This window comes from Ambystoma mexicanum, chromosome 6q (assembly GCF_040938575.1).
Source record: "Ambystoma mexicanum isolate Mex_15411 chromosome 6q, UKY_AmexF1_1, whole genome shotgun sequence".
Taxonomy (NCBI): domain Eukaryota; kingdom Metazoa; phylum Chordata; class Amphibia; order Caudata; family Ambystomatidae; genus Ambystoma; species Ambystoma mexicanum.
Genome location: NC_090937.1, coordinates 1676071226 through 1676085207, shown reverse-complemented (window position 1 = coordinate 1676085207; position 13982 = coordinate 1676071226). Strand labels below are relative to the sequence as shown.

Here is a 13982-nt window from a genome sequence, read left to right as displayed (position 1 = left end):
ACCATATAAATTTGCAGTTCTTACATTCCCTTCAGTGTCGAACCTCTCGCCAGGCTCGGTGGGCTTTTTTTCCCCACTATAACTTCAACATCTTGGTGGCTGAGACTGATTGGAGGTGGTAGAACTACCTGGGTAACTGCCACGGCAAAAATTCTGGATGTAATTCTGTCAACGGTCGAAAAGTGTATATAAGCGCAAATGAAAGAAAGAAAGAAAATAAAAAGTTCACTTTTAAAAACCCTTCGGGTTATATAAATTATAAAAAAATAAAAAAATAAAAATAATAACTTCAACATCACCTACATCCCAAACGCACAAAATCTGAAAGCCGACGCCTTGTCACGTTCTTTAGATGACGACATCAAGCAAGATGGTCGATAGCAGCCTTTGATCGCCTCGAAACATTTTATACTGGCATTCTCACCCTACCTGCACACAGTTGCACAAGAGACCCTAGCAGATCCAAGTCGGACAGCATTGTTGAAACATCCCCAAGTAAAAGGGAACAACGGCCTGCTCTTTTTCCAGAACAGATTGTACCTTGACACCAAAAACCTCTGCAAGGTGATACTGCAGTTACTTCACGACTCAAAGATTGGGGGGCACCGTGGCATCCGTTCCACTCAAGAACTCATTGCCAGACAATTCTGGTGGCCAGGCTGGGCCAATCAAATCAAACGGTATGTAGAGTGTTGCCCCACCTGTGCTCACGTCAAAACTCCACGTAAGAAACCTTTAGGTCTTCTGCAACCCATTGAAATACCGCCTTATCCCTGGCACACCATCGCTACACATTTCATTGTTGAACTTAAGCCTTCTGAAGGTTACACCTGCATCATGGTCATCATTGATTGTTTCACGAAATTGGCCCATTTAATTCCCTTTACGAAGATTCCCACTGCGGTTCAGATGGCACAAGCTTTTCTTGCATAACTTCTTTCACTTGCATATGTTGCCTGAAAAGATTATTTCAGACTGTGGCTCTCAATTTATTTCCTCGTTCTGGAGCCAGCTTTGTCGACACCTTGGTATCCATCGGGCTCTCAGTTCTGGCCATCATCCACAAACCAATGGACAGACAAAACGGACTAACCAGACTCTCGAGAGGTATATACGATGTCTCACCAATGCTTCTCAAACCAATTGGATCACACATCTAGACTTGGCCGAAGTGGCGTATAATAATTCTGTACATGCCGCGACTGGACTAAGCCATTTCTTCTGTTCTTCTGGTTAACATCCCAAGCTGCTACCAATTCATCCGATTCTACCTAGCACTGTTCCTTTTGCTGATCGTCTGATCGCCGACATCCAAGAACTCCATAACCGAGCTGCTGGTACCCTGATTAAGGCATGCAAGAGCATGAAGACGCAAGCGGACAAATGACGCAGTCCTGAGCCACCTTTTCAGGTTGGGGATTTGGTGTGGCTCTCCTCCAAATACTTACCTGCCCGGAACCTGCCCATGAAACTTGCTCCTAGATTCCTTGGACCTTTTCAAATCACGAAACAGGTATCCCCAGTAGCATTTAAGTTATATTTGCCTTTATCTTGGCGGGTTCATGCCGTTTTTCATGTTTCTTTGTTGAAAGCTTACCTGTCCGATCACTATGGACGCTCTTGCTCCCATCCAGCTGCCATTGATATTGAAGGCACATTTGAAGTGCAGGAAATCTGTGATTCCCGTTTCTTTCGGGGTCGGTTGCAATATTTGGTGGATTGGAAGGGTTATCCTGCTTGTGATCGCACCTGGGAACCTGAGGGAAATGTTCATGCCCCTTGCTTGGTGCGGGAATTTTTTCTCCGTTATCCTTGGAAGCCGTGGGTTCCTGGTCTTTCTAGGGGAGGACAAAGTGTTAGGACACCCACCTGGGTTGGTCCCGTGTGGCGTTCCCAGGTCTGGCAGCTGTACCCACAGTTTCGCTTCTGGGGGAGATACGCTCCCCGATTTGCAAACGTTCGTCGCGTTCGCAAACAGACTTGTGCGCATGCACTGGCCTTGCGGGTCGCGATGAGATGAACTTGCGTTTCAAGCCTCGTTTTCGCTTATGCTTGGCCGACGTGCATTTGTGGGTACGGATTGCGGGCAAAACCTCGGTTTCATGCCGAGTTACGTAAGTAGCGGTCAGGTCCGGAATCAATTGCGTCTGAACGTGGTTGGTTCCTGACCCTCTGCATCGCTCCTAGAATTTTGGCTTGCCTGAATTCTGTTTCCTGACTCCTTGCCTTGTACTCCCCTGCCTGAGTCCTGCTCCCCGATCCCTTTACTTCTCCTTCTCTGTTCCTGGGTCCGCTCATGTGCCCCTTCCTGGTTCTCGGGTCTTCCTATACGCCCATGTAGGTGTTGGGTCCTTCCTTGTTGGTTCCTTGGTCGTTTGGGTCCTGTTTCCTGTTTGGCCTGGATCCTTTTCTTTTGCCCACCTGTCTGCCTTACCTTGGAGTCCTTTCCTCCTTGTGCAGCCTCGCCAGCCTCCTGTCTTACTTGGGTGCCAGCACTTGGTGGACAACATCTCCATTCTACCACACCAGCTTTTTTCCTTGTCTGGACAACAGCGCCTTGTGGACATTTCTGCCTACAGCACAGCAAACCTGAACTTTTCTTCACATCCTGCCTAGTGTACCAACAGCTGGCGACCTTCCCTGTCAGTGCTTGCACTGTTCTGGCGTCACGTTAATCCACAGGGAAGAGTTAATCCGTGGCGTCAGGAGCTGGTCCCCTTTCAACCCTGTGTCTTCAGGGTGGAATCGGGACTGGTTCTTTGCGTTGCTCTTCATCACCCTGCCAACGGATCAAACAGTCTGGCTACTCCGGTGCGGACATCTCCTCGGAGCGCAGGTACGCAGCGTCCATGTGACATACACCTTAACAGCTACTTTTCTGATGGGAGTATTTGTAAATGCTTGGCGAGTTAATGTGGTCAGTACACCACTTATCAGTAGGGCTGGTATTAAGGTCTGCCTTTGTATGAAACTAATTCTATATGGCACTTGTTCACTCAGAGGTTTATTGGTTCTAAGTGCAGGTGGACATTAAAACGTAAGAGAATTCAGCAAAATTAAGGTCAGGCAAACCATAATAGATGGTTCTTCAGCAAGCATCTGATGGTCAGAGGTCCCGTGGCGCTGTACACCTTGCAGATATAGGGCCTCATTACACGGATGGCGGTAAGGATTTACCGGTACCGGCAAGATACCGGTACCGGTAAATCCTTACCACCTTACTACGAGGTCCCTTTGCGGGTTGGGGGATTTAACGCCTGCTTTTTGCAGGCGTTAAAAACCAACCCGCAAAGGGACCCAGGGAGCTAATTACGGTACCGCAATTTGCGGTACCGTAATTAGCGCCTTCTCCATTCCCATTGAGCCCTATGGGGCAAAAATGGGAATGGGGAAGGGCAATGGTGGAAGGGGGAATTACCGCCCCGCCAACCTTGGAATGGGGTGGTAATTCCCCTTTCCGCCAAGGCGGTGCCGGTATTTTACTGGCATGAACCATGGCGCTAATAGCGCCATGGTTCTCCGCCATCCGTGTAATGAGGCCCATAGAGAACTAAAACCAAAAAGGGTACAGCACGTGGCTACAGGAAATCCTCATAGAAGGCCCTGGTCTGAAAAAGTACATGGCAGTCAAAGGTGGACTGCCGTAAGGGGGATGGACTGCCGAAAGGGGGTGGGATAAGGCTGTGCATAAAAAGGCACAATCAGCTAAACAAAGCACCTTAATCCCAATCTGAGACATCACAGGCAGCTGGTTCAGATTGTCATGAAACAGTGTGATATCGTCCCCTTTCTGAACGCCTGAAAGAAGCAGGTTGGCACTTTCGGTGCCACCTGATGGTTTACACATACACCAGAGAGCCCAGAAGAAAATGGCATCACCATAGTCAAGTCTGGGAACAAGTAGGGTTGTAGCAACTGATATCTGATGAGGAAGGTTAAGAAACGGGAGGTTATTCTGCAACAACGTAAGGTGGAAATAAATTGCAGCCCGCCACAGGGTCTGAGGGACAATTAAGAGCTCACAGTAAATTTTGTCAGCCAGGTAGATGGTGTGAGCAGTAAGCTTAGAGGAAAGCCAGGGGAGCCTCTCCAGTTGCCAGTGCAACTCCAACAAACAATATACAGTTTTGTCAGAGTTCAGCCTTAGCCAGTGAAAAACCATTCACTCGTTCATGGTTAGCAGACAGCTCTGAAAGTATAATGAAGGCTTTTCTGGGCTCTCAACTAAGCATATGAAGATAGGAGCATCGTAGCTGTAGAATCTGAAGCTATGGTGGAAGATTAGCCTAGTCAGGAGCAGAACAGGGAATGTCTGGGTTGGGGGATAAGGCAGACCCCTGAGGTGTGCCACATCCTGTAATCAGGGACTTGGAGGGCATCATACCTGCTTATGTTCCATTAGCCTGGAAGGATTGCAAAATGGGTAGACTGAGTCCCTGACGCAGGCTTCCCTTAGGCTAAGTAAGATCTAATGGTCAATGGCTGAGTCTCTGATGCAGGCATCCCTTAGGCTAAGTAGGATCTAATGGTCAATGCCTGAGTCCCTGATGCACGCTTCCCTTAGGCTAAGTAAGATCCAATCGTCAGTGGCTGAGTCCCTGATGCAGGCTTCCCTTGGGCTAAGTAAGATCCAATGGTCAGTGGATGAGTCCCTGATGCAGGATTCCCTTAGGCTAAGTAAGATCTAATGGTTAATGGCTGAGTCTCTGATGCAGGCATCCCTTAGGCTAAGTAGGATCTAATGGTCAATGCCTGAGTCCCTGATGCAGGCTTCCCTTAGGCTAAGTAGGATCTAATGGTCAATGGCTGAGTCTCTGATGCAGGCATCCCTTAGGCTAAGTAAGATCCAATGGTCAGTGGCTGAGTCCCTGATGCACGCTTCCCTTAGGCTAAGTAAGATCCAATGGTCAGTGGCTGAGTACCTGATGCAGGCTTCCCTTAGGCTAAGTAAGATCCAATGGTCAGTGGATGAGTCCCTGATGCAGGCTTCCCTTAGGCTAAGTAAGATCCAATGGTCAGTGGCTGAGTCCCTGATGCAGGCTTCCCTTAGGCTAAGTAAGATCCAATGGTCAGTAGCTGAGTTCCTGATGCAGGCTTCCCTTAGGCTAAATAAGATCTAACAGTCAATGGCTGAGTCCCTGATGCAGGCTTCCCTTAGGCTAAGTAAGATCTAACGGTCAGTGGCCGAGTCCCTGATGCAGGCTTCTCTTAGGCTAAGTAGGATCTAATGGTCAACGGCTGAGTCCTTGATGCAGGCTTCCCTTAGGCTAAGTAGGATCTAATGGTCAATGGCTGAGACCCTGATGCAGGCTTCCCTGAGGGTAAGTAAGAAATAATGGTCAATGGCTGAGTCCCTGATGCAGGCTACCCTGAGGCTAAGTAGGATCGAATGATCAATGGAGTCAAAGGCAACTGAGAGGTTCAAGAGAATACTAAAGGTTTCCCACATTCACTTCACCAATGCAGTTTCTCATCTGCATGTCTTCTCTGGCACCAACTACACAAATGATTACGCATTTAGTGCTAGACAGACTCTTTATTATGAATTTGAAGGACAGTATGCCAGTATATTCAATGAGGTCTATAATTATTGATTCTTTCCTTTATGCTAGTGTCCATCAAGTTGCATAAGGTCCTTAGGCAAAGTGTTCCATAGGATTGGTTTATTAACACAGAAGGTACAGTCTCCTTTTAGAATATTCCAGAAGGGATGCATTTGAAACAGCAGTGATTCACTCATTCATAATCAGCCACTATGTCTGTGCTGCAGGTCACTGGGAACTGCTGTGGAGATATGTTCTTCACAGTTTTAGTCAATACACATGTTGCGTGCCGTCTCCTTGAAGAAGCACCTCCTCCTCTCTCTTCTCTGAAGCGTCAATTGCAGAGGGGATTTCACCACATGCATGTCCTCGCTCATGGCAGATTAGAACATCCTGTGTACGGAAGTATTTCCCAGATTCACTACCCTGAAATGGATCCTCATGTGCATGCTTTGTCTGGTGACTAGTAAGAGAACCTCTCAGACTGAAGCTTTTCCCACATTCAGTGCACTTATGAGGTTTCCCACCTGAATGAATTCTCTGGTGGCGAATAAGATCACTCTTGAAAATGAAGCTCTTCCTACATTTGGCACACTTATGAGGTTTCTCACCTGTATGTGAGAACTGATGGTAAATAAGACCTGCCTTACGACGAAATACTTTGCCACATTCAGTGCACTTGTGTGGTATCTCACCTGTATGTGTCATCTGGTGATCAATGAGCTGTACCTTCCAAACAAATCCTTGCCCACATTCAGTACATGTATGACGTCTCTCACCTGTATGTGTTCTCTGGTGGCTAATAAGCTCTCCCTTATGAGCAAACCCTTTCCCACATTCAGTGCACTCATAGGGTTTCTCGCCTGTATGTATTTTCTGGTGACTAGTAAGACGACCCTTCCAAGCAAACCCTTTACCACATTCAGTGCACTTATAAGGTCTCTCACCTGTATGTGTTCTCTGGTGGTAACAGAGATCTCCCTTCTGAGCAAAGCCTTTCCCACATTTGGTGCACTCATGAGGTTTCTCACCTGTATGTGTTCTCTGATGGCCCATAAGATGAGCCTTGCGAGCAAACCCTTTCCCACATTCAATGCACACATGGGGTTTTTCACCTGTATGTGTTCTCTGGTGGATAGTAAGATGTCCCTTCTGAGCAAACACTTTCCCACATTCAATGCACTCATGAGGTTTCACGCCTGTATGTGTTCTCTGGTGGATAGCAAGATTTCCCTTATGAGCAAACCCTTTCCCACATTCAGTGCACACATGAGGTTTCTCACCTGTATGTGTTCTCTGGTGAATAGAAAGATCTCCCTTGTTAGCAAACCCTTTCCCACATTCAGTGCACACATGAGGTTTCTCACCTGTATGTGTTCTCTGGTGGATAGCAAGATTTCCCTTCCTAGCAAACCTCTTCCCACATTCAGTGCACTCATGAGGTTGCACGCCTGTATGTGTTCTCTGGTGAAGAGTTAGCACTCCCTTCTGAGCAAATCCTTTCCCACATTCAGTGCACTCATGAGGTTTCACACCTGTATGTGTTCTCTGATGGCAAGTAAGCTGTCCCTTCTGAGCAAACCCTTTCCCACATTCAGTGCATTCATACGGTTTTTCACCGGTATGTGTTCTCTGGTGGCTAGTAAGCTGTCCTTTCTTAGGAAACCCTTTCCCACATTCCGTGCACTCATAAGGTTTTTCACCTGAATTTATTTGCTGGTGGCAAGTAAGCTTTCTCTTCTCAGCAAACCCTTTACCACATGCTGTGCACTTGTAGGGTTTCTTGTCTACATGTGTTTCCTGGTGGTAAACAAGCTGCTCTTTTTGACCAAAGCCTTTTTCACATTCAGTGCTTTTGTGAAGTTTCTCACCTGTATGTGTTTGCTGGAGGCAAATAAGTGTATCATGCAAATTGACGCAATTCCCAAATTCAGTGCACCTATAAGGGGTTTCACCTATGTTCTCATGTGGGCAATAAGTATGTTCTTGTGATGACCAGTTTTTCCACATTGTGTTCATGTGTAAGCGTTCTGGCCAGTTTATAATGTCATGTGCTTAATAAAAGAACCATTTCACTGAACCTTTTCCGAAATTTAGAGGGCAGATGAGTTTTCTTGTGTGTAGGTCATTTCTGCATGGACCCCGTTTGTTCATTTGCATTTAGAGGTTCTTCACAAAATGCTTTAGAGAATATACCCTTACATTTAGAATGTGTGTAAAATAGCACTGACATGTGTTCTCCATCAGGAATAACAGGCTAAACAAATGTTTTTCTTACTGTACATCAAATGTTTTCATGCTAGATGTCCCGCTCCCCCAGGAGTGACAGAAAGAACACGCGTGGTTACTAGCTGTTACCATGAAAGGGTTGCATGGATGAAAGCCATAATGTATCCAACAGGCTTCTCAATCTCAATTCCTGAATACACCGAAAAGACAACTGGACCCCAAACTTGCACACTTCTGAAATGTTGGGAAATTGCATAACAATGAAGCTTTGCTCTTCTCTAGTCCAGAACATGTATCAATCATGTTGTTGTATTTTTCAGGCATCAATGACCTATTGAAATAGAAGGGAAATCACATTATTAGTTTCACCATGTGACAGAGATGACCTGGAGCAGGAACAGTGCAATTCATTTCTCTTTAGAGTATTTTAGGGTCTAAAAACATGAGGAAAAAAGCCACAGGCTCGGTAAACAAACATGTTTAGTCAATATTTGAAACCTCAGGCATGCACTTATAAGAAAAGGCTAAACTAGTACATGAAGGGTCAACATTTCCATATGCAAACGATAAAGGCTCGATTTTGTTACTCAGCAGTATGTCACCAATCGGGCACATGTTTGACCACTCTATTATGTAATCACTGACGACTTCCTTACATTTGGCCAAATGTATATTGCCCCAAACACATATATATAATTAAAAGCACTATTGATGAAGCAAGAACTGGACTGAGATTTAAAGAAAAAGCACCAGTTAATTTAGACAGTGAGAAAAGAACAGGCCAGGCTTTACCACATTCATAGCTGCTTACACATTTACATACTTGCAAAACTGCCTGCAAAACAGTGGGTCTCATTTTGACATCGGCAGTAGCTGCACCAGAAAAAAAGATGCTCCCCATTCCCATTTGAGCCCCATACGGCTGAATGGGAATGGGGAGGTTGGATGCTGTGCTCGCGGGTGCCTTTCTGCCTGTCAGGTCAGACCTGGGTTCCAATGAAAAGGATCTCAGTCTTACTGGGATTAAGGCAGAGATCGATGGAGGTGCACCAATCCTGAATCACGGATAGACAGTCAGGAATGAGCGAGAGATGAAAGGAGGCTGAGCAGCACCTGAAGGAGAGCTGAGTATCATCCGCATAACACTGAAAGTTCAAAGAGAAGGTAGAGATGAGTTGGGCCAGAGGTGCCAAGTAAAGGTTGAAGAGCCAGGGTGAGAGGTTACAGCCCTGGGAACAACACACGTGGAGAGAGAGATGGTGGAAAAAAAGGACCTCAGTTGGACATGGGAGGGTCGATCAGAGAGGAAGGCGGTCAACCAGGTAAGGGCCTGATCTGTGATGCCCAGGTTGTCACAGAGACAATTGTTAAGGATGGCATAGTTGACCATGTCGAAAACAGAGGAAAGATCAAGGAGGATGAGGAGGACAGAAGAAAGGCTAAAGTTGAGATTAGAGAGCAGGTCTTGGCGGGTGTGCAGGAGAGCAGTTTCCATGCTTCTGGCTGCTCTAAAGCCAGACCAATGGTCATGGAGACAACCAACAGATTCAGTATGGAGAGTAAGCTGGGAGATGATCAGCTTTTCTAGGTGTTTGCCCAGGAAAGGAGTGACAGAGATTGGTTTCCCGGAGAGGAAAGATCGGCAGAAGGCTTCTTAAGGGGGTCGGGAGGTGTGTATAAGGGAGTGCTTTGGGGGAGGGGACCCTCCACCCTTGAAGCGTGGAAGGATAGGTATGGCTGCTTGCAAGACAGCATCCGTTCCTGTCTAAAGAGGTTTCTGTATTGGGAACTGGGTATGCTCAGACTTAGACCAAGACCCTTATCATCTAAAACTCTCCAGAAACAAAAAGCAAAAGAGCCCTTAAACCCCATTTGAGTGGCTGATGTTGCAGCCATTTTCACCTCAAATCCAAAAACTCAAGCTGTCCGAATGAGTATGTATGGTTCACAGTTACAAACATTTTAAGGTTAGGGTGAGTGTTGTGAACACTGATGTGAGCAATAAGCCACGTGCCTGTTACGTATTTACTGATTCGCACATACAACCATTTTGTCACAGACTGGTTTATAAAATATAAAGATCCCTGAACATGTTTATATTCACGAAATGGGCTGTGATTTAATGCAAAGCAGACAGGAACACTCATTGGTGCTATTTATCCCTGTTCCCTCTCTCATAAGGGTATTTTGAGAGAGTGCACTAGGAGTGTATCAGATTATCCACCTTGGAATTATAACTGTCTATCAGAAATGTATTCATATGGTTAGTCTAGTGTTATACCTTGCGAAATACAAGTGAAGTGGTAAAAACAGAATGTATGCAACATAGGGCTAGTGGTCCCTGGGCCCTCAGACCCCGACAGGCTGGTCAGGCCACAGTGTGTCAGTAGGGGCAGTTAAACGCCTTCCCTAAGGTGACAGAAGAACCATTTACTTGGGCAGCAACAGCTGTGCTTTCACACTACATTTCTTTTGTAAAGTACTTAAACTGCAATGTAAGGAAACCAGCTTCATTCCTTCAGCAATGATTTATTGATATTGAGGAGTGGTTTGTCGACTGACATTGCCACAGGGGTGTAGTTTGCAAGTGGCGTGAGGCAGTCAAGGGGGCGCATTCTAGTGTTTTGCCCTGGGCACCAAGTTGGCTAGAAACTGCCCGCCCGCCCTCCATCACATACACAGGAGAAAAGCTTAATGGAAGGTTAGGCAGCCCCCTCCCCGCCTCCACCAGCATCACCCCCCCTCCATCCCATGCACAGGAAAAAGGCTTAATTGAAGGTTAGGCAGCTAAATCCCCTCCCAAACTCACCAGCACCACCCACCCCCACCATTATCACTCGCCCCCCATCCCATAAACAGGAGAAAGGCGTCATGTGAGGTTTGTGAAGGAAAAGGAGAGGAAAGTCAACATTTATCCTGAAAATACTTTTCTCACTACAGGAATGTGGCACCTGCCACTCACCTGCAGTAAATGATGCTTTAATTACTGCATTATCGCTTGTGGGGCGTTTTCCATTTCAAGATTCAGCTTTTGAGAAGTAAATGAGCGCAAGACCGGGCAGGAGGTGCCAGGAACACGTCCCCCGCTCAGAGCCTCCAGCCCCGGAGAGACTGAGATACCCCTGCTGGGAGCTTCTGCAGCAGAGCTGGGAATCCAACATGCGTACTATAGAGACACCGATCATCGGGGCATGCGCACAGTGACCAAGATGCCCGAGCAGTGGCTTCAGCAGCAGAGCCGAGAAACAGACATGCGTAGTGCCAAGACACCTATTACTCGAGCATGCGCGGAGTGACCGAGATGCCCGGTAATGGCTTTAGCGGGGGAGAAGGGAAACAGACATGCGCAGTGCAGAGACCTGTTCGAAGAGCATGCGCAGAAAGGGGCGCCAGAAAGCGCTCGTGCGGAGGAGAGGGTGGGGAGCGGCCACAGTGAGAACAATCACATTCTTATCATCAGAGCGCGTGTCGAAGAGACACTGTTAATTCCATGACTAATAAACGGGAAACAACTATTGCAAAGCAAAAGAGATTCATCCCCCCCCCTTATTTATTTCCCTTATGAGCTCAATATTAGGTAGATAAATAGGGATAGCTCTCAACTCACCCGCTTTTGGCGGGTGTCACCCGCCTTGAAAGCAGATGGATCACCCACCAAGTCCTTCATACGCCCATTCACTTCTATGGGCCTCTCACCCGCCAAAAAGGTTGAGAGCTATGATACGGATAGGTTTTAATTTTGGTCAAATTTGACTGAAGTTAGATATTCTGCCACTTTTTCTACAGTTTCACAGATTTAATCTGTTCGAATGTGCATTTCTTGCTCATTGTTCAGCTTTGGGAAGATTGTTTGTTGGCGACGGGTCCATTCCCATTGGCTTATATGATATGATATGATAGGTTATTTATAACTCGCTTCATACCCAGAGGTAGCTAAGGGACCGAACCTGTGTTGCTCCATGTCATCTTGCTTCCAAGGCGAGCATGTTGCCCCTGAGCTATCCTGCCGAGACCTACGGGCTAGTGGGTCATATTGCTGCTTACAGGGCAGATCACACCAGCCAAACGTATGTGAGTTGAGAGGTGTAGTTGATACCTGGTGCAGTGGAGGTCATGTAGAAAGTTGGTTTCGTTTTCAATGAGTTCCATGTTGCACTGGTTACGGATTCTGTCTTCCTCAGGTTTGTCTGTGTGCCTATTTCGCTCACCACTTGGTTATCATTCATTCCATATTTAGTTATTATTTGTTTCTGATGTTTTAACTGTTAACAGTCGTACCTTTCAACTCACCTCTATATGGCGAGTGTCACCTACCATTGCAACTTTTTTCTCCTGCCAAGCCTGTGATATAAGACGGTGTTTCCTGGCTACAGCCTTATTAATCTATACCTCACCGACCTGGGGACTTGGTTGGCTGGGGCATCAACTTTTCCACCTAAGTTAGACCTGAAGATGTGCATATTTATTATATGCAGATGATCTTATTATACTTGACCAGGTGCCTATCGGCCTACAGCACGCCTTACATTTGTTACCTCTCTTTATGGACGCCAACGGGTTAGACATTACTTTCCAGAAAATTAAGGTTCTGGTCTGTGGAAACAAGAGAAATAAATGTTCTTTCATATGGAGAGTAAAGGGCTAACAACTGGAGAAGGTGGATAGGCACGTTTATCTATGTTATACCATCTATATTTCTTAATCAAAAATGAAAAATTGAACATCCAGACTGTCTAAAGAGGAAATACAGCATGCATGCCAGAGTCTGAACTTACACTAGATCCAAGATGTCGTCTGTAGGTGTGTGGGGGGGTTGTAAGATTTTAGTGGCAAGGAGTTAGTTGGGTAATGAGGGGGTGGGGTTGAGGGTGCTGTCACTTCATGACTCTTGGTGTTAGATTTCACTGAGATTAAAGGTGCTGACCAGTGTAACCCAGGAGAGGTTCAAGAGTAAGCTTGGTTTCCACACATGTGGTAGTGCAAAGAGCACTGAAAAATGCTCATAATAAATTAGCCCACGTTTCTGGTGCACAGCTTTTAGTCGGTTGCTATTATTATTATTTTCTTTCAAAGTGGTCGTTTGAAAATCCAAGTCTTCAGCTCTTTCCTGAAAATCAGGGGGTTCTCCTCCAGGTTGAGGAGTTTGGGTAGGGTGTCCCACAGTTTTGTGCACAGAACAGAAAAAGAGGATCTTCCTCAATGTTTCTTGTTGAAGCTCGTGACTAGTACTAGTGCAGCATTGTTGGACTGAAGTGTTCTGGAAGGAGTGTAGTGCAGAAACTTACTGTTAAAGGAGGAAGGGTGCCTTCCATGGTAAGAACAATGTGCGATGCACAAGGGATTAAAATGAATCCCATCGCTTGATGGGTAGGCAGTGGAGAGTACGTAATGTTGGTGTGACATGTTCAAATCGCTTCATTCTGAGAAGTAGTCTTGCTGCTGTATTTTGAAGTCTTTGAAGTTTTCCAATTCGGTAATCTGGGGGTTAGAGGTAGAGGCTGTTTGCATAGTCTAGTTTGAGTCGTATTAGAGAAATTGTGGACATGGCCCTGTGGGTGAATGTTAAGTAAGGTAAGATGTGGTGTAGCATGCACAGCTGGGAGAAACAGCTTCCGATGATGGCTTTGTACCTCCCTATGCCGATCGTAGTCCAGGGATCCATCTACTAATCTAAAGTGCTCCAAAAGAGATAGGCAATAGTGCTGGCACTAGTGGGGACCTTTCCAGAGGAGACTGTAGTGTTGTAGAAGCAGCAAAAGTGGCACCACTTCAGGGTTCAGCAAGCAGAGCATTCCAGGTGAGGAAGATATTTCCCTCTGGAGCAATATTGCAGGTTTACTATTCCATTCCCCACGGTTTTCCCTTAATGAACATTGCTATTTCACATCCGTTGAGCAATTTTCAGTGTAATTAGCCCAGTAAGACTAAAGCTTTTTCCAATTGCATTAAGGAGTGCCCCAGATTCTTTGAATTTGGAATATTTCACTCCCTATGTTTTGAAGTTTCAAATAAAATTGAACAGTACAAGACAGTCTTAGCGAAGTATCATGCTCGGAAGAAGATCTAAAATCCAACCCAGACCGAGTGAAAAGAAAAATTGAATTTATGGACTGGATCAGGACGATTGATACTGCTAGTGCAAATAAGCTACTCTCGCACCTCCCACCGACCTTTAATAAAGTGAAAACGCCACTGAATTACTGCACAAAA

General features: G+C 46.1%; 1 protein-coding gene across 1 annotated transcript in view; it reads right to left on the bottom strand.

Annotated features, from left to right (window-relative positions):
* Positions 1-5516: 5516 nt before the first annotated feature.
* LOC138515432 (zinc finger protein 585A-like) overlaps positions 5517-13982 on the bottom strand; it is a 106834-nt gene continuing 98368 nt past the window's right edge. The window contains exons 4-6 of the mRNA XM_069630275.1: positions 10207-10260; positions 7997-8103; positions 5517-7597 (exon numbers count right to left, since the gene is read on the bottom strand). Coding sequence (XP_069486376.1) covers positions 5814-7597; positions 7997-8103; positions 10207-10260 — 1945 coding nt within the window. The 3' untranslated portion in view covers positions 5517-5813. The remainder of the gene's footprint in view (positions 7598-7996; positions 8104-10206; positions 10261-13982) is intronic.